We start from the raw sequence: 26,531 nt of genomic DNA, 5'->3' as shown, positions 1-26,531 counted from the left end.
TCTTCCCCTCCAACTCTCTTCCCGCTCCCTCTCCTCCTCCTTTCATTCATTTTCCCCTTTCTAATCTCCCCATCTCTGACCACGCTCGCAACCTAGGCATCCACTTTGACTCCTCTCTCACCTGTTGCCATCACATCTCTCTCACGTCTTGTGCCCGTCGCTTCCACCTCTTTAATATTCGTAAAGTCTGCCCTCTCTCACTTTCAATGCTACTAAACTCTTAATCTCCTCCCTTATCTTCTCTCGCCTCTTCTACTGCTCCTCCTTACTCTTTGGTCTTCCTACTTCTCATCTCACCCCCCCCTTAAATCTATCTACCACTCTGCCGTCCGCACCCTCTGTCTACTCTCCCCCGTAACTCCATCTCTGCTTCCCTTTCCTCCCTTGGCTGGCTTCCCTTTCACTCCCATCTCAAATTTCAATTTCTCTTCCTAGTATTTAAATCTCTCTACGGTCTTGCTCATCCTTATCTCTCCTCCCTCCTCTCGTTCTATACTTCCTCCCACTCCCTTCGTTCTGACGATCACTTCCTTCTCACTGTTCCTCCCTCCACTTGTGCCTCATCCTGTTTCCGCTCCTTCCATCTCGTAGCCCCCCTACACTGGAACTCCTTACCTCTCTCACTCCGCTCTATTTCCACCTTTTCCTCATTCCGAACTTCCCTCAAATCTCTCCTTCTCCATTCACCGCCTTGAAACCCCTCCCCCTTCCTGCTCCCCTCCCTCCTCCCCTCCCTCCTTGCCTTATCTCCTTGATCTTCTCCCTCTCCCCCTCCCCCCATTCTCTCCTTTCACCCCGTCCTTTCCCTTCCCCCTCTTTCCCCCCCTCTCCCTCTCAGTTCTACTGCACTACTCTCCTTCTCTCCTCCAGTTAATTGCTCTATTTATTGTTTTGTTGGCCTGATTCATAATGGTTAGTTGCTTCTACTGTTACTGTTATAATGTTATTATCATATGTATCCTGTTCTAATGTGCAGCGCTTTGGTGTAAAGCGCTACATAAATAAACATAAATAAATACAAATACATTGTTAGAAAGGCCAATTAATTGTTGTCTTCTCTTGATATCCACCAGTTATGTTTTTTCACATCCAAAAACAGGACACATCCATGTTCACTGTTGTACCTCTAGCCTGTCAATCGTTGTCCATTTAGAAGTAGCTTGCTATTTCGAATGCTGGCCAACACAATGTCAAATTTAACTGGCCATGTTTAATGTAGCGCTTAGTCTGTTTCTCGGCACTTCCAAACTACTACACCAGGGAACTTCGGCTCTAGATGAAGGCTTGCCCAGGATCTCACATTGGGACAGATGTCGGGGTAGAACGCATTTTTTTCAGATGGCTCACTCAACAATGTAGACGGGGTGGTGAGCGGGCACTGCTGGTGTGTGTCTGAAATTTGTGATTGTTTTTGTACTTATGGTTCAATTATTGGGTCCTGTCGCCAGATTTCCCCCCATTCGTAGTGTGGGGTAATACAAAATGTTAACTGGATATTGATCTGGGCAAGGTATTCCAGACAATTGGAAAGACCTGCGTGGAAATCCACTTGGTTTATGATATGTTGCTTTAATAGTCCTCATATATTTCTCAATAAAGATTCATCCAGAGATCCATGTATTTTTTCAAAATAAGTGGTTTTTATTCTTAAAAAAGTTTTAAAAAAATAAGCCTGTGGCAAATAATGTTCATGTCCAATGCATTTCGGTCAATGGTGACCTTCTTCAGGGATTATTCGAGCAAATAAACAAGCAAAACGTGTGTATAATGAGCATTCCAATTCTTAGATTCATAGAGATAGTACATAGTTCTTAATTGACGTAATGGCCCTGATTCATGGATTATTTGCACGGAAAAAAAACGGCATTTGTGCGCCATTCTGCCCGCAAATCCCTGTTTAACAAATGGGGATTTGCGGGCAGAATGGCGCACAAATCCTGTTTTTTTGGCGCAATTAATCCATGAATCAGGGCAAGTATATTTGCTATAATTTATCTTCAATTAATACCAGCCTTCTTTACTCTTCCTGTGGGCTAAGCCCAAAAGTCATCTTATGTTAAGGCTGGTAACTTTCGACCTTCTGAAACACATTAGTGTAACCATTGATGCTATGATGTCCTATAGGTTCTGAAACGATAATGACAATACTCTTGCAGTAAAGGATCATTTAAAATCATCGCATACCCTAGTTTATATGAATTGGTGAATAGTCAAGGGTCCTAATCAGGGCAGCATCTGAATATTGAAAACATTACAATGATTTAGATGGAGTTCCCAATATTCTGATGGAAGAAAGTCCAAAGTTTCAATTCGCCTGTATAGGAGCCAAATCGTACCTTCTGCTGGAAGATATCCTGGCAACAATGTCACCATTACACTACATCTGGTCCCCCTGAGAACATGAATGTGTCTGCTTAAGTGTAAACCTTATTACAGTGTGTTTCCTCTTTTTGGACGGAAGGTCTAGCCCCTTTTGGTTTGTTATGTAATGGACACATTGTGCCTGTGTTGTCTTGTGCAGGTGAATTCATCAAGGCCTTGTATGAGTCGGACGAAAACTGCGAGGTGGATCCAGGCAAGTGCTCGACGTCGGACCTGGTGGAGCATCAGAGCAACCTGAAAATGTGCTGTGAGCTGGCCTTCTGCAAGATCATCAACTCCTACTGGTTAGTATGGGCAGAGCAGCCACCCCCTGCCCTGAATGATGTCAAGGCAGTAAAGCATTACTGTTCAAAGACACAGTTCCCTGTGGCGGTGGCGGCGGCAGGTGCCAGAGCTCTAGATGGCTTTGGAGCCTATGTTGCAGGAGACCCAGTGCGGGTTTTCATTCTGGCTTATGTTGTTTTCATGTCCGATGGAAATATAGCATCTTTTCTCACATGGATGGTCCATCGGCACCTTTACCACAAACAAGTAGGGAACAAGCCTGTGCTCTGCATGCGGCAGCATTCACAACACTAAGGCCTTTGTCAGGCAGCTAGCTGCTTGCAATCGGGGTCATGTCGGGAAGTGGTGATAGGGGGCTGTGGGGGTCTACATTTGTATTCCAGTGTCTGTATAGCAGCATTGAGGAGTATGACATATTCACAATCGGGGAAGGGTGCTGAGCCAATCGGGTAGCTGGAACATCACGCTCCAGCACTCCCATCAAGCACTCGCTGGTGCCATACAACCAACATAACTATAAACTGTCATCCAATATTATGCAATACATGCTGCATCGGTCAGAGTTCCATGCCCTCTTCTATTAGATTGGGGGCCCCCCTTCGGAATAGACACCTCCATAAGGTACAGTCTCAGCAACCATCTAGCCAGGCACCCCATCTCACACAGACACCGTAACAGACAGACAGGCCTATTGGGTATAGCCATCCACCAATAATTGGGCTTCGTTACCTCGCCCTCACCCTCATCAAGCCCCGTCACAACACTGTCAGACACAGCCCCCCATCAAGTGCATAATCATCGTTATTTCACCCCCTCCCCGCCCCCCACCCGGTATTGTCCCTCGCATCACAAGGAGACACCTCTTCGGGCATAATCTAACCAACAGTTAGTGGAGCTTTCCAAGTAGGTACACAAGTTAGAGAAGTAGAGCGAGAAAAAAGGAAGGGGATGAAATATAACGCAGAAATGGAAAGCAAGAAAAAGTATCCAAGGAAGAAAGTAATAAACACAAATAAAGAAAAGTAGAAAAAGTACAAGAATGGATGGTATGTATAAAGTAAAGCAAAGTGTAGGGGTTGTGACCACCATATGGTTAAGAGGTCCCTGGAACTTTGAACGCTCATGGAACTACCATCTTAGCATAATTATGTTTTGGTCCAATAAAAGAAATCAAAACTTGGATTTTGCTCAATTTTTATAAATAAATACAGACAGAAAGCAGAATCTTTATGCATAAAAATCAGCAAAAAAACTGAAAGCAGGGAGACTTATTCATGATTGGGAGAAGATCGATAGTTAGTTATCTTCTGGCCATGAATATATTGATTACGGCCATTCATTTCTTCATCTTCTAGTCTCCTCTCGTTACTATCGCCAGTGTTTTGGCAGGTGGACACACATTCTGCCATTCAGGGCACTTCTTTGCACACTGCCAACCCGATGGAGTAGCAGCCGGGTTTATTTTTTCATGAAGTCTAGTTTGTTTCTAAATTGGGAGACATACGGGTTCCCTGTTTTGTTGGGTGATTTGATTTTCTTGTTATTTCAATGGGTTCTTAAAGGTTTCCTTTCGAAGGTATCTGCCACACTTCTCCTTTTTCCCCGATGATCAATGGGTCAGGCATAACGGGAACCTCTGCAGCCTCTGCTCTGCACTGATAAGGGAGTTGCAAAGTGGCGCAGGTGCACGCTTCTCCAGCCCTGGCTGTTGGGGTAAAGGGATGCTTTGCATGGGGGAACTTGTATTCCAGGACTTATGATGAAATGAGTGACACTACAACATAAGCATGTAAACTGTTGTTGGCTAAGAATGTGGGTGCTCCTGATGACACTGGGCACAGCTATCAATTTCAGGATATCGTGCTTGGCAGTGCTGTGTTGCTTGTGCAATACTACACACCTGGTTTTGTTGTAGCAGCAAGAATGCGTCTTCCGGTGAAGAAATGGCAGCTGATGCTTGTCATAGAGGTCTCCTTGAATGGAGAAGATTCTTGACCCAATGTCACCGGTATCACCACAAAACATCCGTGAAGATTTCTGAGAGGACAAAAACCTCAAATGGAAAACCAGGAGATTAGCTGAAAAAATAGAATGGAGGTGGGGGGCGAGGAGGGGGGTTGGGTCAGGGTATTTAATAAAAAGGGGGATATGGCCAGGGCCTGCACGGGGTCTCCGCCCACATTTAAAACAGCTAAAATCCATTGTTTTACATTCGATAATTTCGACCTAACAGTAAAAAATGTGTTGTTTTCACGTAGATCATGTGGTATCCGCAAAAATAAATATATATATATATTGTTCAAATTTCGTCTGTTTGAAAATTTCGAACAAGAATACCATTCCGTGCCATCATAGCGAACAAGGGGGGAAGGGGTTGCGGGGGTGTCCGCCACGCTCTTGTTCACTCTAATGATACCGGGGCTGTGAAGGTGTCCCCTGCACGGTATACAATAAACTTATTTTTTTCTTTTAAAAAGGACCCTGCTGTGCCGTTTCCCATGCACGTCAGTGAAGGGAAGAGGCATTGCAGAGGAATGGCAGAGGCCGCGGCACATTTCGATGTGTGCCGCCAAAAGGTAAGTAAGGGGGTCGAAGGGTGCGTGTTGTCGGAAATTTAAGCAGGAGAGAAAACCGAAAGTCATTTTCATTTAAATGACGTTTGTTTTTTTCCCCCCTCGGACGTTTCGTTTTCGATTTATTTACGGACATCCAGCCCATGTCACCGAACACAACTGTATGCCACATCACATGGACAACCTTAAAAACAATGCCTCAGATTGTATTAACTAATATGGCCTATTCCATGGCTACCAATCTGAATATAGACTCAAATGCTGCACTGAAACTGCTACCATCCAAGTCATGTATGTACAAATCATGGATAAGGGTGTCTCCTGCCTCCTTGACCTCTCATCCGCATTTTACACAGTCGACAACTTCACACATACGAGCCTACTCACTGGCAGAATGGGGTTACCGGGAGCAATCCTCAACGGGTTTGCCTGCCACCTCTCAAGATGGGTATTGTCAGAATGTGACTGTCACCCAGTAACATTCACCACAGGCCTCAATTGTCTCCCCAGTGATTTTCATTCCATATTTGTAACCACTTGGGCAGCTTCTCAACGACCCTAATCTTTCACTCGACCGATACGCCGAGGTTACTCCGGGAATCATGCTTGAGACATTTTGTGCCAGAGGAAACGCTTTGTCTCCGTCCTAACTTGGATGACAAGCAAATAAACAAAACTCAAACCTACCAAAATGAAATTTGTCCTACCAGGCCATTTATCTAAGCACAAGGCAACCCCAGGGTGGCTGAATGACGTCCTTTTTGATGTATTAACACCTCAGTTGGCCCAATTTGCCAAATCACTTGGGTTCATTGTTGACTGAAATCTCTCCTTCTCGCAATATATTCACAATAATGTGCACTGCATGGCGTCAGCCAGCACTCTTCCAGAAGGTAAAACCCTTTCTCTGACCTGTGCATTCAGATCAGGCCCTAATAATTATACTCCTCGGTGGAGGGAACTCTCTCTTCACTGGCGTCCCAGCCACACACCGGACCCCTTTGGTGCTGTTCAACAGGCCTGTGCATGCCTCATAACAGAAACCAAGAGATCTCCCCACATCTCCCACATCCTAAGAGAATTACACTGGCATCCATACCATCCCAGCAGGAGGCCCTTCAAAACTGCCTGCATCACATATGAGGCAACTACTGTCCAAACATCAGCCTACCATGCATACAAAACATGTGGGCACAGGTGGAACACACTCCACTAGGATCAGGACCTTTGCAAGGATTGAGACTAAAATGGCATGCAAAGGGAACACAAAGAAACAGGCCTTGGCTTGCATGTCAAAGACTTCTGAAACAACCTCTGTGACGATCCTCCAGATAGTGTTACTTCTCTCCAGGGGGAGTTCCTTTCCATGAGGCTGGAGGAGGAGGGGTGAGGCCGTTAACAATAGTCCCCCAATGGGTGGTAACATGCCAAAGGATCTCATGGGGAACACAGATGTAAGTCTTGGAAACAGCCCTTTTATCTCCCATCCTTACAGGGTAATAACACCCAACCCTTCGTTACATATGACAACGTCTGAGACTATGTGTTACTGTAATGTGTCAGGCAGTTTCACTATGATAAGTGCTGAGATTATGAAGAACCCAAGAACGCCACAATCAAGTATGAAAAGTTTTCCAGCTATTCTTAATCAAATTGACATTAAACTGGGGCAGTCCGAGCTACTTAAACTAATCAGCAAAGAAAGACGAGTATAGCAAAATCTGGTAGCAGAAGTCGGCAAACTAGGAGGCTGTCAAAGAACCCACAAGTTGGAAACGGGGCGATTGAAGGCTGTATTGAAGCAACAGTGTGAAGGGATGATATCGAATCAAGGGACACCAGAACAAGCATCCCATCAGTCAACTGGTGGGTGGTAACCGTGAAGCTGAGAGTCAGAGTGGTGGTGACGTGACCTGTGGTGAGTGACCATGCTGACCAGGAACTACACCAAGACCAACAACAGTAGCATAGGTGATGGCATGAGAAGTACGAGGAACTGTGATGGGTGCACAACCTGTAATGGGTGGACATGCTGGTCTGGAAATTGCACGTAATAGGCCCCAAAGTCAGGCAGGCTGAAGCAGAGGAACAGAAGGAAGAGAGAGAACAAACCAATGGCCCCAGGTGGAACCAGTGAAGAGTTCTGAGAGAGAAGGTAACAGGAACAGTAATATGTCGGGGAGGGGGCTGGGAAACTTTGAGTAGGTGAAACAAGAAGACAAGAGCAAAGTCGATCATTTTGTGAGGCACTTTCCTGGTCAGTTCCATTAGACTGGGGTATTGAAGAGCCAAGAAGGACTCGGGGGCCCTCTTCCCCGTCCCGGTGGGGGCAGTCTGAAGAATATTGGTAAAAAGTTGAGTAGTTAAGGAGAGCTTGGCGAGTCTCCCCCCTCGTCCGGTGTGGGCAAGTTAAAGGACAGTGTTCAAGTTGAGAGAATATAGAGTCTGTGGAGAAAGCCTAAGAAATTGATGACGAATCTAAACTTGAAATAACTCCAGAAAAGCCTGCTCAAAACCTGGATGCTCCCAGTCCAGTGATATTTGTCGAACATTGTGAAACCTGAAATTTGAGAGACTGCTACCTGTGCGGAGGGGGACATTCTCCTGGGTTGAGATACAAACTCTTCTGTTAGCCTAGTCATTAAGTAGGAGTTTTATCTAGGATAGTACATTTTCATTTGGACATAAGACTTTGTGACTGGCACAAGTTTTAGATTAAGGTAAGGAAACCACCTATAGTTAAGGATAGACAGGATTACATTTCTTTTAGTTTAAATACAAGTTTATAACCACACACATGCCTTCAGTTGGTCAGACTTCTCATTCCAGGTCACCGCACCTCCCTGTCGAAACCAGGACCACTCCAACCCTCTGGCAGTTTAGGAAGGAACTGAAGACCCAGCCATTTAGGGAGTATCTGAAGGCCACTCCGGGCCTGCTACCCCTGGGTATACACCACCCCTGTAGCATGGGGTATACAAGTTACCATAAGCTGTAACCTCCGCACACACTGACCACTGTTAACTCCACATTATTGGTACATCCCTCCTTTGCTTCCAAGCTAGCTTTGCGTCAATAGAAGCCAAATACAAATGCGAAATGCATCAGGTCTACAGCGGTGAATACCGCCAGCGAGAGTTCTGTGCAGCACCAATTCTAAGGACTCTTGTTTCTTAAGATCGGTCAACCTGCCGAGACCATTGAAGCCTTAAATTGTTTAAGGGACTCCAGCCTTAACAGGCGAATCGCGCAAAATAACACGTTTTGCCGATTTGTAGGGATTAGGCAAAAGCCAGGGTTTATCCAACCCATATATGCTTGTCAGTGTGATTGAAGAGGGCAATATCGTTCCTAGAGCAGCAGGAGATTTAATGTGCGGGGGTTTTAAGCTGTTCCTTCTTCCATTTCAAAGGTTTTTAATTTTTAAAGACTGACACATAGATCAGCCAAATTAGGTATACATTAGTTTCTAGAAGCATCTAAAATGAAATGCAGTTTCCCCCGCCGCACTCCATGCGTCGAAGGAGCCCTCTGGTGTTTATTCATTGGTTTATTATTAAAGAGGTGCCAATGAGAACCCCTAACCTTTTGGCGATCCGCAGCTACACATATAAACTGTTTCTTCCTTCAAATCCATAGCAAGTACTAGCAGGTGTTAGGGTGCAATAATGTGTATCTTTGCATTTTAAACTATCCTGCTGCTCTATTTACACTCCCTAAAACGACCACTTTACTCCATGTATGTCCTGGTGCATTAGGGTCTGGTGCATTAGGCTTCTTGTGCATTAGGTTCCTGGTGCATTAGGTTCCTGGTGCATTAGGGTCCTGGTGCATTAGGGTCCTGGTGCCTTAGGCTCCTGGTGCATTAGGGTCATGGTGCATTAGGGTCCTGGTGCATTAGGTTGCTAGTGCATTAGGGTCCTGGTGCCTAATGGTTCCTGGTGCATTAGACATGTTCCTCGCCTCTTTTTAGAGGATTGGGGAATTTACAGGACAGGTGCACCGTTTGAATGCTGCATCTCCCTTCACCAGGTCTAGTATCAACCAACTTGAACGAAGCACGTGGCCAACCTAATCCAGGCCAGAATGTAAGGGTCTAATGGTCCAGGTGAAACCTTTCCAGAGATTTTCTAATCACGGGGTGACGAGTTTTGGGAGCGGTGCAATTGTATAAGAGCACATTTACTAAGCTACTGGTTGAGGTATTCTGGCCCAGTTTCATGAGAAGCCTTTTCCTCGAGGCGGGCCAGCTTGAACTGAATGAACACTGTCTCCTACGGGGCGTCAGATACTGGCCTGCCTTGACATCGAGATGTGGTCCTATTTCACAATCTCCGACCAGTCTCACTGCAGATTTTTGGGCAAATTGCAATTGGTTTGATAGGACTAGCGACAGCGCTGCATCTACTCTATTGCAACAATCCAACTGAGAACTTGTCATAGCCGACACTGCCGCAGCTCAATCATTCTTGCCGGGGAGGGTGGAAGGGCCAGGGAATTGTGTGCTTTAGGTGGTGCAGATGGAAAAATAATGATTTAGCTACAACATTCACTTGCCCCTTCTAGAAGGAGACTTTTATCTAGACAGCCAGATTTGTCTGGCCTGGTACCACTCACTGCTGGTGGCCGCGTCACTGCATTTTTTCACTGCATTTATTTTCAGGGGGAGGGATCAAGCCCCCAATACCCCTCTTCTATGCCACTGTATCCCTCCGCACCCCCACACTAACCTAAAAGGCATAGAAAAATATACCCTTATCCTGCACCTCCCAAAAAAAATGCCAGTAAACAATTTGGAAAAATGGCCTTACACAAAATGCAGCGAAATGGTCATGGTGAGTTGGGCGTGTCCTTTATCCTTTACTTCAATGTTGACAGAAAGGAAACTATGAGGTCACCTCTTGAAGGGCGATTGATAAGCTCCTTGGGTCTATCAGAGAGAACAATTCGCATTTTTCCTTTACTGGGTTGTAGCCAATTGGTCCTCATCCACTACAAATGACAAGTGAGGCAGCCGGCTAGAGTCTGGAACTGTTCTAGCTTGTCATTAGCCAAGATATAAGTCTGTTTGTGATCTCCATAGATATTGCCAGCAAACCTAAAGGCTCATAAGCTGGATGAGGTACTTGGCTAAAAATGATGGCAGACAGTGGGAACCCCTGAGAGGCACCTCACATTATCCATGGGGACTGAAACCCACCACCTTGAATTCAGAGCATCTGTCTTCCATAAAGGCTTTAAACTAAAATAGTCTTGAAGAATTCAAACAACTCTATTATCACGATAATAAGATAATCACTGGTCATGGCCGCCATTGAGGGATCCAGGAGCACCAGCAATGTGTCTGGCACATAACAAGAATCCAAGCCACACTATTATCGTGATGATAAGATGTTGCAATCACTGGTCATGTACGCCATTGATTGATCCAGTAGTACCAGCAATGTGTCTGGCACATAATGCTTTTAGAAGTCTGGACCTGTGCTGATCAATTACCGTTTCTCCAATTATGTGCCTGGGAGACACCGTAGATTGTCATCGCTTGCGCATTGGCTGTCCCTTAATATATATGCCATTATTGAGACGGTCGCTAATTTGTATTCCATGCTTCAAAATAATTGAAATCATTAGCTTCTTCTCTGTCCACTATGGATGATCACCTGATTTTTTGATGTATTTTAAGAACCTTGCTGTTTCCTTGATAATAGGAGCCTGGCTTTCTGGGTGGGTTTAAGGTTTCAAGATCCCAGCATCCTGAAGCCTCTGCGTGGGCAACCTGATGTGCTACATAAATCCACTCCCTACCTACCTTACGACTAATATATCCAAGATCTGTGGTCATTGATATGCTGCCCCAGACATCAAGGAGAACTGTCTCTGTCCCATGCCTGGTCGAAGTCCATCTGGGCCGCGTGAAGCTGTGGAAGGTGTTGAGGTGACCTCAAGCTCTTTAACCACCATGAGTTTCTGGAGCCACGTCAGAATGGTAATAGGTCTGAATTTTCAGATACAACAGTCTGCTTTAGAGGGGTTCTTCAAAATGGTTTTAGTTAAGCTCCATTTATAAAAAATTAGGGGTAAGCCTGCCTTCCCAGAAGGTGCCATGAAGGACATCTGTGGGGGAGGGGTAAACATAACACGCACAGGACTGAAAAGCCCAAGCAGGAAAGTGGCTGATTAGAATTTCAGAAGTTTTGATAATTTTTTGAAGGAGAAGAATAGTACTTTGCTCAATGGCAGAAAAGTGTCAGACAGGGGTTCAATGTTTGGATGGAGATGGTGGCGCAACACATTTGTTGGGAGTTCTGCGTTTGGCTGTCTCAGAGAACCTCATTCTTATTTTGTCTATTTTATCTTGTAAAAAGATGGCCCTATCCTGCACGGAGCCATTCAGACTTATAAGATCCAAAGGGTGTCTAATCGGAGAGCTGAGTTTTGTAAAAGATACAAACAGCTGGCAATGTCTGGCTCTAGCAGAGTACATGGTTTAATGCCAGAATGCAGACTATGAGGCCCAGCGCAAATTCACGACCAAGATGGTCCATCAGTTCTCCATCAAACTTGGAGAGAACCATTTCAGATTTGTTCTAGAGCAGAGGGAGGGAGTGGGAAAGAGTGAGAACAAGGGAAGGAGGGAGAAGATATGTTTTTTGTAGACCTTCTAACGATTTCATTTGTGACCTTGTGTTAAAGTCATGGTTTGACCACACTAGGTGACTTCAATCACCAGAAGTGGTAGCAATTTAAATGCTAGCAACATCCAGGGTGTTTCCTGTGATATGTGTGTTATCTGAAATGAAATGGCTGACACCGGTAGCACCTGTGCACTCTTCATGCCCACTAGCCAGCTTGGCAGCCTCATTATGAAATCAGAAGTTGAAATCCTCAACCATTGGGCTGGTGGCTATACCCAAGGAATTTCTAAGACAAGAAATCATGGAGAAAAGCAGAGTTTCTCACAAGGTGTCACCATTAGGCTGCTGACCCTGAAAGTCTGGGAGAAATGTAAGCATGAAAGAGAAAAGCATCTCCCTCGTGATTAAAAGTTCTATTAGTCCTTAGAAGTGAGTGAACACCAGTAGTAGTCTTTTGTGGATAACCCACGCGTCTGACTTCCAAGTTAAAAAAGTGGCCAATAAGCACGTCCCGCCCTCCCATTTTTGGTTGTTGGCTGAGTGGCAGTTCATGAGACCTTAGTGTTTGGGTGGTCCTTATAATCTAGTTCTCTTTTAGGCACAGAAGGGTGGTGGGTTGTAGGCATCATGGAGGGTCCTCTGGTGTCACAGGAATGCTCATTGCTCAAGCTCTTGTTCATAATGAGTGCAAAAGGCAGAGTGTCCTTCAAAATCGAACTGTCAGCCCCTGTGTCATGCACACAAGTGCACGCAAGGGCTAATGGGTGCGGCTGGGCCTGAAGAGGCGAGATGCAGGTGCCTGAGGTAAGTGTTTTTGATGTGTGTGTGAGAGAGTGTGAGTTAGTGTCTGTATGTGTGTGTGTAGCTTGTGGCACGTGGCATGGAGGGGACAGGGGAATGGGTAAACGTGAGTGTGTATTCATGTTTGTGTGGATCAGTGTGTCTGAGGCGGGCGGGGTAAAGTCTTCCCAAGGGGAGTTGGGGTGGGGTACATCCCCCCCCACCCCCAGAAGTGCTATTTCTGCTTTTGACGGGCGCACACAAAACAGCCAAAATAAATCCGTCTTTTTGATGTGCAGCCTTTATAAAGCAGAAATATCACATAGAACCGGACCCATCACCAGAGGGCTGTGGGAGAGAAAGCAAGGCGGCAGGAGGCAGTGCCTCCCGGCTGCTGATGGATGGGAGGCAGTGCCTCCCGGCTGCTGATGGATGCAAACGGGCCTGTTCCTAAACTTCATGAGTGTGTTCAACACAGCCATGCCTTGCTGAGCAGCTTCTCTATGAGAGCCATTGCTGACTCCCCTGCCAACCCCTTCATGTGTGAAGACGCAGGCCAGCGGTGTGAGGAGCCCGATAGCTGCTGTGACCTGCACTATCCATGGCCTCCAACACCTAGGATTACAGTGTAAAGGGAATTGTTGAGGGAAGTACCATCCAACCGTCCTGTGAGTCAGGGTGTAGGGATCTTAGGAGTGGTCTCGGCATCAGGCCTCCCTTTAACGCTCTTTGCCGGCTGTGGCTCCTCCTGTAGTGAAGTTGTCCATGCAAGGGAGGGCCGGCGAGATGGGGGAAGTCCCATGGCAACTATAGTCCAGAGCTAATGATTGCGGCCTCACTTGCCTCAGTCTGATCTAGTTACAGTGGTCGCTTGGGTCGTCTGGTGACTCTAGATGCACTGATCTCGTTTCCTTTACATTAGGATGTGTCGGTGCATGGCTGACATTGGCATAGTCTCCTGGCACTCTCGTGGCTCTGTAAGAAAGTGGGTGGGATTGGTCAGGGAGGGAAGAGGGATAGACGTTTTGCCTTCTGTTCATGCTTTCAGAATCAGGAGAAACTAGCGTCTATGCATGTCAGCTTTCTGGGTGTACTTTGTTGTATGCACTGTGCTTGGAGGTGTAGTGTCCAGTGTCTGGGTTGTTTGTTGTTTGCAACTCTTATGTCTTTTGGCGTGATTAGCAGTGGGTTTGTGCTTTATTGTGTGCAGTTTTGCTGGCTCGTTTGGGCATGTGTAGTACATGAGACATATGCAGGTGTGGACATGAGGGGTGGGTCTTAGTTGGTGCGGTGTCCACTATCTTCTGTGCTTAGGATGTCATTTTTCCTACTATTTTGCAGGTGCTTTGTTTTGCTTTTTCTTCACTGCTCTGATCTCATAGCATGTCGATTGCACGTCATTGATGGTAATGGACCATAATCGACTCTGGATTTAAGGGGGGTGTGGAGGGAGGTGGTGAAGGGTGGAACGTTTGATAAAAAGCCAAAGAGATGATCATCCCACCTACCTGAATGATATGATATGATATGATAGGTTATTTATGACGCGTTTTATACCCAGAGGTTTCTAAGCGCTGACCTGGAATCGAACCTGTGGTGCTTCGTGTCGTCTTGCTTCCAAGGCGAGCACGTTGCCGCTGAGCTATCCTCCCGACACTGAGATAGTGGAGAATTACCATTATATTTTATGCAGCCTCCACATGAAGGGGGATTTCTCAACCAGCATGTTTACTAGTTACCTTACCTAGCTGCAGAGAAGCATTGCATCAGGAGATAATGGACATGAGGTGACTCCTATAACTCGCTACGGGTGAGGGGGCGGGGTCTGGGTGTCTGAGGTCCAGTTGAATCAGGATTACAAAAAACAAGAAGGCGATAGGATGTGTGTAGGTGTCATTGTCCATTACGGACAGATGGTCCTTCTATCAGACCAGTAGCCCATATCACTCTACAGAGCAGTGGAACCAGTTCCCTGTAGCAGGAGCGCGGAGAGAAATAATGACGCGCCCAATATCACACAGTGTGGTAATTCACTAACACTGCTGGTTGCAGAAAGCAGTGAGCAGGCTGCCCGCCCCCATCCTATGCCCAGCATGAACTACACAGAGGTGCCCTTATCCGTAGAGGGCACCAGCATACCAAGATGTGTGGATGCAAATTCTACGAAGGGCGGCCCAGCCGATTTGCATTTTTGAGATACCGGTGCACGCTGTTAACTCAAATGTGCACTGGCGCCCTACTCACACGTAGATGGATAGCAGAGTCTGGCCCTCCGCCAGTGTAGGTGAAGGATGTGCAGTTCAGGTGACTCCCTTAACACCTGTCTTTGTATCCAGGTGGACATTTCAGAACTAGCTAGAAATGCTCGTGCTGCGTGCCAGTGTTAAGCTTTGGCACTGAGTGGCAAGCATGGGTTTGAAAGACTCACTGTTTTGCCCTATCCCATGCACCTACCCGTGGGCCTCATTACAAGTTTGGCAGTGTGGTAAAAAAAACTGTGGTAATGCAACGTTCGCAGAGTTACCACTGCATTACCACATCATTGAATGACAGGTCTGGAGATAAGGCAGAGGAAACATCTTCAGTAGAATGCTAGAGGTAATTCCTCCACCTTACTGCCCAAAAACAGCCAAATTGGCAGTGTTACTGCTCGTGGTAATACGCCTGTGGTAATACCACTGAAATCCCCATGGAGTCCTATGGGCTCCAATTAATGGCGCCTAACAGCAGTTTTAATCTGGTGGTAATACCGCCGGACCAAGTGGTGGTAACAGTAATACCGTTTTGTGGTATTACCGACAAGATACCACCAAACTTGTAATGAGGATGTGTGACAGTATACCCAGAACAGGACCAGAGTGCTGCAAAGTCAAGGCATTACTGAGTGTATCTCTATATGAATCACGGGTGCACCCCTGGGCAGCCACAGCCATGCCCTCTACCCATCCTGCCCTGATCGTGCATGGTGTTCAAGCATTGCACCTGCCTGCCTGCTCTCTTCACCGGTTATGGCACCTGTCCAGATGCCAACCACAGGCTTCCTTTGGTGTTTATGTAAATACATTCTTTGCACTGCATGCATATCTTTTATTTACAAGGCTTTTCTATTTTTCCACCCATCACACTCTCTCTCTCCTCTTGTCACGTGTCACAACACTGCGCAGCAGGCCGTGGAACTGATCAAGCACATACATCAAAGATTACTGTGAACTAGGATTGAACAATGGGTTCTATGTTCATTCATCCCGAGTTTATTTTTCGTGGTTTTTTTTTTGCCAAAAACATTTTGCCGCAACAAAATTGCAACAAATGTTTTATTTTTGTTATTTGCGGGGTTAGGGGTCCCCCCAAACACCCACTCCCCTAATATGTATTCCCTATATTCCACCCCATGATATGATATAATATGGTATTTGTAACGCGCCTATACACAAGTGTTTCAACCCCTTATATGCCCTGACCCCGCCCTCCAGATTTTTCGATGTTTTTTTTTCAGCAAACAATGTTCAGCAAAAAGTGACGCAAAAAACAAAAACGGACAATGGATGAGCGTCCTACTGAATAGTGAAACTGCGTGTGCCCCACGTCACGCGAGATTCTGTGACATCACATGTAATTGCCTCATGCTGATTAACCCCCATAAGACTTGCATCGGAACGTTTGGTGGTACAACTGCTTTCATTTATTGCACTCGTTTCAGGGTCTATCGGTCAGCATCCAAACAGAACACGCTCAAAAGAACTATGGAGGGAGGGATGGAGCAAACAATGGATGGAGAGATGGATGGAGCGCTTGTGCAAACGATGGATGATGGATGAATTGTGCAGTGGATGGATGGAACGATGAAGTGATGGATGGATGGAGCTATGGGTGGGTGGATCAATGGTGAAGGGATGAAGCAAACGGATGCATGGATGTATGGGACGATGGATGAAGTGAAGTGTGGCCGGATGGATAGAGTCCATCATTACACACATGTCAGTTCATTCATGCCTGAGATTTACATGCCACATCATGATTTGGAGTAAGTGTGCCATGAAAACATGTGCTCGGGAAAAGGGCAGGGATCGGTAACACCAGGGCCCAAGAACATCCAACATGGAGGCACGACTTGTCCACAGTCACCAGATTTTCCTGCATCCAGGCACTCTGTCATCCTATTTTAGCCACCATCTTCTTTTTGGCAACATTCCCTCAGCTGCTGAATGCCTATACCTTAAGAATAAAAAAAAGTACTAAACGCAAAAAACAAACAAATTTAAAATAAAGAAAGGCCTTTTCCAAAGGCCGTTAGTTGAAATCGTCCCAACGCGCTGACACAACATTGGACTTCTCTCTCCCATGGTGATTACAATGTTGATGTGTGTGCTCTTGGTATAAGAAAGAAGGGCTGTTCTTTTATTTCGTAGATAAGGTTTTCTTGCTTCCGTTGTCTTCCATCTATTTTCACGTGTTATGGTGCATTACGTCATTTCCTTTGTTTTTGATTCGTTTCTAGTATTCTATTCCTAAATATCTTTTTGTAGGTTTGAATTATTTGTGCCTTCATTTTAAGGGCCTGATTACAATTACTAAAATGTCAGTGTTGAAGTGGAGGATTTACCTGCAGCAAAATGAAAAATCAGAAAAATATCCGGAGAGTTACCGCCGGTGGTAATTCTGCCGATATCCCCATAGAGTTCTATGGACTTGTAATCCAGTGCTAATTCCGCCGGACCAAGTGGTGGTAACTGTAAATTCTTTTGGTGCTATTTCAGTGGATTTACCACCAAAATACCCCCAAAATTGTAATGAGACCCAAGTCCTTTTCAAAAATGTAAATTCATTTTGATCCGGTTGCAGGCGTTTCTCCTGGCATCTGAAGTTTTTGTCCAGTTTATAATAGTTATGGTATAATTGTTGTGTTTTTGTTTGTCTATTAACTTTAGTTTATATTTCTGTTTGCTTTTTTGTTTGATTTCTTGTTTTTAATTTCCTTTTTAATAGATTTAGTTAGTTTCAATATCCTTGCATCTGCATTTCTTCTTTATTTTTACATTGGGCTAACATAGGAACCAATGTTTTAAAGAGGAGTTGTGTCCTTGTTCACTCTGCAATAAAGACACATGATTTGTAAGGTTGGCAATTTATTTCAAAATGGTGTTGTCCAAGGCAAATCACTTTACCCCCTGGTCCTCTCTTCCCTTATCTGCCAAATTGTTTCGAATTAGGGGTGGACTGGCATACAGGCAAATCTGGAAATGTCCCGGTAGGCTTCTGCACCCCTTTTGTGTGGCAATTTCACATTTTCTCATAGCAAAAGGGTTGGGCTTGCGGAAAATGTGTAATATGGGGACACTTTGAAAATAATTTCCATGCCCTCTTTTGGGTCCCAGTCCACCCCTGATTAGAATCCGGCTGAACACCACTATTGTGCGACATACAGAATTGGTATTAAAATCTCCTTTTCTGAGTCTTTGTGATTGTCCTGTGTTGATGGGAGCTAAAAGTTTTGTCTCTGTGTCCTCCTGCCTTTAACATGCCCCCGGGAAGGGGCCTCCATGTAATTCATGGAGAGGTCTGTTTCAGAAAATGCATAACTGTGTGGCTTTTCCTTAACTGCACTGGCGATCAAATGAAGTCCTCTTTCACTGGTGAGTGAATGGGTATTGTGTTGAAAATGTTAGTGCTTAGTTACTTTAGCGGTGTGATCACTTTAGCCGAATGTCAACTTTACGTTTTTGATGCATTTTCTGTCGTTTTTTTTACCACAAACCGGTGGATGGTAAGTTGGCGTAGTTATATATTGGGGTGGGGTAGCAAGTGGAAGAGGAGGTGCGGGGGTGGGGGGTCTCCCCCCACCGTGGTAATAAAATCACAGCACAATAAATGCTTTGAAGCTTCATACAACCATGTTAGGAGCTGATTCCATGAATCACCGGAGTAGACCTCAACACTTTCTGTGCCAGCCAGCAATGATTTACACAGTGTGCAATGCACCTGCATTCTGGGACTAGGAAGCAGCCACCCACATGCTATTAGGTTATCCCCAAATAAAAGGGAGGAAATAGTGATTCATGGCTTTATGTGTACTGGACCAGCTGCAGGCATTCCCAGGGCGGTTCTATGAGAGAATTTCCTGCTCCATGCACCGGTCCAGGTGCAGACATGGCTGCTGAGCAGAACAAAAGACGCATTCCCTGTAATTATCCACACGTCTGCCCTGCAGACTGTTATTAAGGGTGTTCAGCCCAGAATCAAAGTCCTAGTCGCAAGAGTGAATGACAAATTAGAACTAAGCTACAGAGATATTGTGACTTTAAACTTTACTCAGTAAATGTCAGGGCTGGAAAAGAGTGTCCAGAAACTTTTATCTCCATCAAGGTGGGGGTTAGGGGGGGATAATCAAAGCGCAAGTCGCTCACACCTGCTCTGAACATTTCTCACCTCCCAATGGCATTGTGAATATCTCAGAGGTTTCTGCATTCTTTCTTCTGAGCTCATTCCTCAAGTTTGGAAAGTCTTTTGGTCAAGTTGCAAGTCCCTTTAAATAGTTGTATCTCCATTGGAATGAACAGAGCCTCTCGATCATTACCTCCACTGGTTGGTACTGTGGTGAATCCTGCAGAGTCCTCACAGAGTCCCTGCCTAATGCCTCCTCCCAGGTGGCATGGGGAAGACAGCTGCTACCTGATCCTAACCCTGAGGGTGGTATTAGCCAGGTGGATCACATGGAAGGAGAATGCCCCCAAGGGAACAGGATGACTCCGTTAGGAAACACAGGGTACTTATCATCTTCAGAGAGTGACATTTCCATGGTGCAAGAATATTTAAAGGACTGTTGTCTGAGTAAGGCTTCCCTTTCCAAGGCTACCCACCTTGGTGGTAGTGAAAACTCTTGTGATCAACATGGGAAAGATATATATGGGAAACAGAACGTTACTACCCTGGTTTCTGATGAATATGATCATCCCTTAAGTCTGAACGAACCATTGACCCTTCTAAAACCCTTCCCATAAGATATATTCAAGAAACAGAGTAAATCAAACAAAGTTGAAGGCTGTATTCATGAAGCAAAAACAAGCCAGAATATTGGGAACTTCAAATCCCACAATGCTTTAAGTACTGGGACGAAGAAGAGCGACTCAGAGGTACAAAACTGCAGTATGCAGTTTAGTGGTTCTGATGACCCACACCTGAGTGGGACATTTGAATATTTATGGCCCCCTCAGGTGCAGGCCATTAGAACCAGAAGTTGGAGCAGTAGCAGGAGTTGCCACAGTTGCAGCAGCAGAATCAGAAAAACGGAGTTGGTGGAGCTGCCGCTGTCTTTGAAGCAGATGTCAGACCTGAGATGGTCTTCAAGATTGATAAGCTGAAGTCCAGAGGTTGTGCAGCGGGAAGCGGTGTGTTGACAGGCTTTCGCTTTGGAGAGAGGGAGAGACTCTCCTTATTTCGTGCCTTGTCCCGGTGGCTGGGGAGAGCAGGATTTCACAAGGAGCGAGAAAAGCTCCTTTCCCGCTCGGCGCCAGGCCGTAGGAAAATGACTGAAGCAGTCAGCCATGCAAGAAGCATCAGAAGAAGCAGAACTGGCAGCATATCGAGCATACGTGTATAAAGGAGCCGTTGAGTATACCTTTATTAGGTAATCCTAGAACGCTATGTAGTCAACCGCTCACTGCTAATAATTACTTTGAATACAAACTAATGTAAAAAAGTCATATTGGCGTAATTAGAACTTAGAAAAAGAGGACAAGAAAATAAAGGTTATAATCATTATTGCCAAAGCCAAGAATATTGTCAAGACAAAGAGGGGGCAATATTGAAGCAAGGTAAGAACCTGCATTGTCAAAGTAAAGAGGGGCCAATACTTCAAAAAGCATTTAAAAGAATTGACAAAATAACAAGAGAGCACTATTGCAGAAAGAGTGTAACCGTTATTCCCAGAGTGAGGAAGAGGCAATATTTAAGCAAAGCATCAACAAGCATTGCCTAAGACAAACAGGTGCAAGTGTACTAAAGGGACATCGTGAGCAGTTAATTGATTGTGAAAATGGGAAGGTAAGAGTAGCCAGAGAGAAGCCCTCATGGTAGGAAATGTCAATTAGAGGTGCATAACCTGCATTGCATGTTGCAAACAAAACAGTGGAACAAACAGCACCTATGTGTATCATGTCTTTCCAGAAGTTGTGAATTTTGATGTTGAAAGTCAAAGATTTTCTAAAGGTTTGAAGCAAGCCTCACCACAGAGTACTTGTTTTTGTCCTGGTAGGTGAGTATAACTGGAAAGGGATTGTCTGTGGCAGTGCTGGCAGGTTAGTGGACCAGGAAGAAATCAAGGAAGTAGTACATTGTGGTTGGACCTTGTGGAGAAAAGGAATCATCCTGACCAAACATTGTTGTTGATGCAGAAGAATTGTGAGAGTATTTGTTTTTCAGGAAGAAGTTGTGTTGAACTATTGACTACTAGTGGAGGGATAAAGACTTGTTCGTTTGGCTGAACCTTTGTTTAAAGTCAAGTGAAAGACTTGAAGTAGGAAGAACTTTATGATCAGAACTTGTCCACAAAAAGGAACTTTCTTATTTAGAACTTTGATTGGAAATTCTGCTTTGAATCTGGGGAAAGGGATCCAATGCAGGTTACAAGGATACAAAGTTATTATGTTTTTGTTGTGCATAACTGTTATTTCTGTTAAACCTGAATTGCCATACCCTACTTTTAGGAATTTGATGTTTGTATAAGTGTGAGGGACCGATTCCTTCTGTTAGTGTTTTCCTTTAGTCTTAGTTGGATAGGCAGGGAAATCCTCTTTAGGCTCGGGATAGTGAGGCGTTTATCACACCCTTTTAAGTTAATGACATTGCTACTTGTGAAAAACCTTGATCAAGTTTTACGTTTCGCATTTCTGAACCCTCACAGTACTTTGCTCTCCCTTAACTCGGGTTCCCAGTTTGCCCCATGTCTCAGGGCATCCTTCCCGTCTCCCTGAATGCTCCTCATATCTTTCCTTCCTGGAGTAGTTTCATTCTTCCTCTTAGCCTGTCTAGTGCCAACCCGGCCTCCTTGTGCTTGTGCCTTCCTGACTTTACATACTAGGCACTTTCCCTCTTTAGTCCTTTAATCTCTGTTTCCTTTGTTTACTTCCAACCTCCCTCTCAGATGTTACCACCCCCTGCTCTATCCTTCCCACTTCCGTCTCAGACTTTAGCACCTCCTGTCCAGTTACAACTGTCTTCTCCTCATCCCACTCTCCCTCTCACCCCCAACAGCTTGCAACTGCTCTTCCTATTGCACTCCAACTCTGTCTGACATCTTGCTACAATCTTCCCCAAATACTGACACAGAGCACCTCGGGCTGGATGCATTTATATTTATATACTGTGTTCCCTTCTGCCCCTGGGTGGGATTTGTAGTGAGGGAGTGCAACCATGACTGGTCATTGGGAGAAGGCTGGCATTGGCTGTTCTCCCTAAGTGCACATGGGGCGGCTTTAAGCTTAAGAGACTGGATCAAGCATGTAAGAGGCCAGACTGTCATTTTGAATGGTTGTCTACCTCTGCTGGCCCTGCCTCGTGCTGTTTTTGCTGACATGGACGATTTGCTGTGTAAGCATGTGTATTAGAAGCCAGAAACCCACTGTTTCTTGAAACCCTCCATTAAGTTCCTGAAATACAGAAGGGAGTAAGCTGGTTTTCATTCTTGGATTTCTTGCTTTTGAGTCTGGCTATTTCATGGCCTCTGGAGATAGTCCGTTTATCAGCCAGGTTGGGGGAAAGGGGCAAGGGAGGGGGGCACATAATTGTCACTGCCTTGTATGTGATGCAATCTAACATGAAATGAAGGAGATGCAGCACTTTAGGAGCAGCCCGTGCAGTTCCTTGACCATGGGTGTGATGTGAGCAATGAGACAGGCTTCAGCATGCTGGTTGCCCTTCAGCAGGGCTTTCACCTGTAATCTTCGGTATAATGGAAAGATTACACAAAGTAAAACAAAGATTCAGTGTGTGGAATGTACCTGCCATGGGACAACATGAGGTCTCGGCTGCATCATTTTTTCCCATATTATGCTAATGGCTCTTGGCAGAAGGGTTTCTAATGAAGCATTGAACTATTAACATCAATTCCCTGCATTTCTATTGTTTGCTGGACGGTGTGGGTATGATGCTTCCTCCTGCCATGTTTTTTGTTAATGTGGGGTCACCCAGAAACTCACTGCTCTGGCCCAGGCCCATCCACAAATCCTAGACCCCTCATTCCATGGTCGCCCTTCATTTTATATCAATTCATTTTTAGTTTGGCTTGTTAGAGCCAACTATGAACCGAAACTATTGCATTAGAGTACAGCTAGGGAGAAATAGCATATGAGGAGTGACACAAAGCTCAAAGGTGGTGTTTGGTTATTTGCCCACCAATAGAATCAAAACACATCCTAGGCACCAGGCAACCCAGCTTCCATCCTGGTCATGGCATCGAGACGGCCTTACTGGACCTTAAAAATGAAATTGACAATATCAGAGACTCCGGCAAACCTGCCCTGCTCCTTCTATTAGATCGATCAGCAGAATTTCACCTCGTCGATCACAATCTACTATGTCAACATCTCTCCTCCTCAGCCTTCTTCTTTGCAAACGCAATCACCTGGATTGCCTCCTGCCTTGAAGGGAAGAGTCATGCATGTTTTCTCTGACCTAGCAGCTGCAAAACCAGACACCATCCTCTTCAGAGTAACACAAGGCTCATGCCTATCGCCCACTTTGCATAACATTTTTTCCCTGTTTAATCTACTTGACTCGCTCGGCATCATGTATACCAATTATGCCGACAATACTGAAGTCCTCGTTCCTCTCTGTGGCAACTATGAAAAGGATTCCAACACCATTAACTCCATCTAAGCCACCATCCAAACATTGATGGCTGAAAACTGGCCATGCCTGAATTGGGGACAAGACAGATCTAGTACTGCTATACCCCAGTGACTCATATATCATCCTTGATGTTAAATATCAAGGATTCACCATTGACAACATCACCATCCACCCCACATGTCTATGTATATCTGTAGAGTAGAGGACTTCATTTGTACAGATCATACTGGGATGAGGAAGAGTGAGTCTTACCCAGGTGGAGTGCATACAATCACTGACACAAAGAACATCAGGTAAGGAGGCAAACGCCCACAGCGGAAACAACATACGAGGTACAGTCTACAAAAGGCAGCCATGATGATGAATAGCAAAGAAGGACTGTGTACCTTGTCAGGCCAGCCCTGGAGGATTGAGGAACCGCACACTGGTTCCGTGGCGAGAGACCCGAAGAAATGAGAACGGGATGCTGTTGAGGAGGGATGACCAACTCCAGTCTGATGTCAACGAATGAGGAAAACCGACTAGCGAAGCCAAAGCAAGGAGAAGGAGCCAAGGGCACGAGAGAGCCTACCGCAGTACAGAAGCCCTGTTCTAATCCAAGGACGTACTGGAGAATGCAACAACATTTCCCGAAGGTAGGAAAAAGGGTTGGGCCAGCTGGTGGAACATGGAGGGCACCAAATAGGCATGTACCAATATCCTGAGAAGCAGAAAGGGATATCGAATAAACTGTAAAAAGCTGGAACTGTACAAAATATCCTATGTGGAACAGTACCTGGAAGGAGAGTGCACCAGGTCTGTTCAATTTGGCATTGAGTGAAGCTGTAGCAGAGGGCCCGCAAAAGCAGCACACCAGGGTTTGGGACCCATATGATGTCTGGGAAGTCCTGCCAGAACAGCACACCAGGGTCTGGTACCCATACGAAGTCTGGCGAGCTCTACAAAAGCAACACACGGGGGGGGTCAAGGTCCCACATAAGTCCACAGAAGCACACAGCCAAAGGGCTTGGGCCCAGAGCAAGTCGGGGAGATCCCAATATAATATAAAGGGGTCTGGAAGCCACACAAAAGAGAAACAAGCTACAGAACAAGTCGGGGCAATCCCAAGAGTGGTCTGAGACCCACGTATGAGGAAAAGAGAAGTACAAGAAGCTAAAATAAGGGGTTGAGGACCCTTTGCCAAAAGGAGAGACATTTTCGGGAATTCTAAGATCCACAGTCAAGCATGGCAGGATAGTGAACCAGACTTGATGCTACATTTGTGAGCTGAAAAAGAGCAGGGGAAGAGGCTCACCCCCCTCATACATGGGAACTGTTATACGAGAAGATGGTCTACAGTCAAGTCTGGCAGGATATTGAACCATACTTGATGTTACATTGGTGATTGGAGAGGGGAAGAACGCCCTCACCCCCGATACTTGGAAGGTGGGTTTCTTCTTTGTAATAAATAGAGACTGGGAAAGAAAGAAGAGGGAAGACAATTCCTCGTTAATTTCTGTTGTATGTTTGTATACATGTGGAGGAGTGTCCAACGTCAAGAACCATGAAGTTAAAACACTACTCATTGTGTTTTCTTATTAAGAACTGAACATTTGAATCTGTATCCAGAACAAGAAGAGCCTCTTTCCGGATCAAGAAGACACCCAGTTTTTCCTTCGTTAGTCTAGAGTGTAAGGGATGGAAATAGGTTTAGACATACGACGGTGCACATTTTATTTTACTGGACATCCCGACACAGTCCATAGTATTCTTGTTGAGGTAGGCCAACCCCTCGTAGAATTGGGCAACATAGGTTTTCCTTTTCTTTTATATATAAATAAAGGTTCTTTGCCAACAAACATACCACTTTGTCAGACTTGTACTTCTGCACCCTTACAGTAAGTATTAGGCATTTGCCAGTCACTGCTATTAGATGTCCAGGTATTCGCACCATTTTGCACCTGCTGCCATCAATGCCAGTTAAATTCACTGCAGCAGTGCCCAGAATATGCCTTTCCGATGCCCACACAAAAGCCCAAAATGTTGTTATTGCCAATGCTTGTTTATGCTTTCATTTTTCCAACCACACTAGCTAAATCATTTCCTAGTAGGGCTTTTCATACAGTTTCAGTTCTTCCTGCACCCCTAGATACTCTGGCATTTAAAACACGTCTATGCACTCTTTTCCTTGTTGCGTCTAAAGTGCATCTCGGATGTATCCTAGAAACCAGGGAAACTGAAATGTGGTGACATGCAAGGGTTGCCGATCTCTCCCATTTCCTGGCTGCTCTTGACATAGTCCCACTTTATAATTCCTAGCTCCAGTCAATACTTCATCTACAATTCTCTCACATAGGCCCATTCTCCCGCCTGCTATTGACAAGCACAACATATGTTATTCAATCTTTTATTTATTCCAGTTTTGTAAGGCAAAGATTCTCAGCCCCTTTAGAGTATCAAGGTCAGAAAAGAAGTAGAGGAGAGAGGAAGTGAAAGAACATATGAAAGAGGCAAAGCGGGAGGTAGGGGGACATGGAAACACAAGCTTCTATGGCCTCGCAAAAGGTTGCACTCCGACTTGTTTTCAGTGTTAGAAGCGGGTCCAAGCTGTTGGCCCGCAGTGGGCAAGATGTTAGAGGTTATGCCCAAGGGCCACAATGCTTCGAGAAAGCCTGGCGGAATAAGGCGGCTTCATATCCAGGCAGAATTCCAGCAGAACCTGTTGTAACATGAGTGTTTGGCTTATGTTTGTTGCATGGCAACGGTCCACCCTAAGCAGGGGTTTATTAAAGTATACTGTCAGGTACATTCTGCCTTCTGTCACAAATGTGTTCTTTGATTTTGAGCGTGTTCTTTGATTTTGAGCCAGCTCACTCAAGTACTTGGGTTCCCTGATAAATACTTTCTGTGAGTCCTGTGCAGCCTCTTGATAGCAATCCTTTGCTCCATCAGTAACCAGTGGAATCATTTTGAGCAGTGCAATCTAAAGAGGACTAATGCTTAGACGCCCAATCTAGAGAGGACTGATGCTTTGAAGTCCCTTATAGAGAGC

At 45.3% G+C, this 26,531-nt stretch overlaps 1 protein-coding gene across 8 annotated transcripts in view; it reads left to right on the top strand.

The window, feature by feature from the left end:
* Nucleotides 1–26,531, top strand: part of DAB2IP (DAB2 interacting protein) — a 1,964,804-nt gene that overhangs the window by 1,776,230 nt on the left and 162,043 nt on the right. For all 8 annotated transcript variants that reach the window (XM_069609510.1, XM_069609509.1, XM_069609506.1 and 5 more), the window contains one exon: nt 2,522–2,666. In XM_069609510.1, coding sequence (XP_069465611.1) covers nt 2,522–2,666 — 145 coding nt within the window. The remainder of the gene's footprint in view (nt 1–2,521; nt 2,667–26,531) is intronic.

The sequence above is a fragment of the Ambystoma mexicanum genome, chromosome 8 (genome assembly GCF_040938575.1).
Source record: "Ambystoma mexicanum isolate Mex_15411 chromosome 8, UKY_AmexF1_1, whole genome shotgun sequence".
Taxonomy (NCBI): Eukaryota; Metazoa; Chordata; class Amphibia; order Caudata; family Ambystomatidae; genus Ambystoma; species Ambystoma mexicanum.
This window is presented reverse-complemented; position numbering and strand designations above follow the sequence as displayed.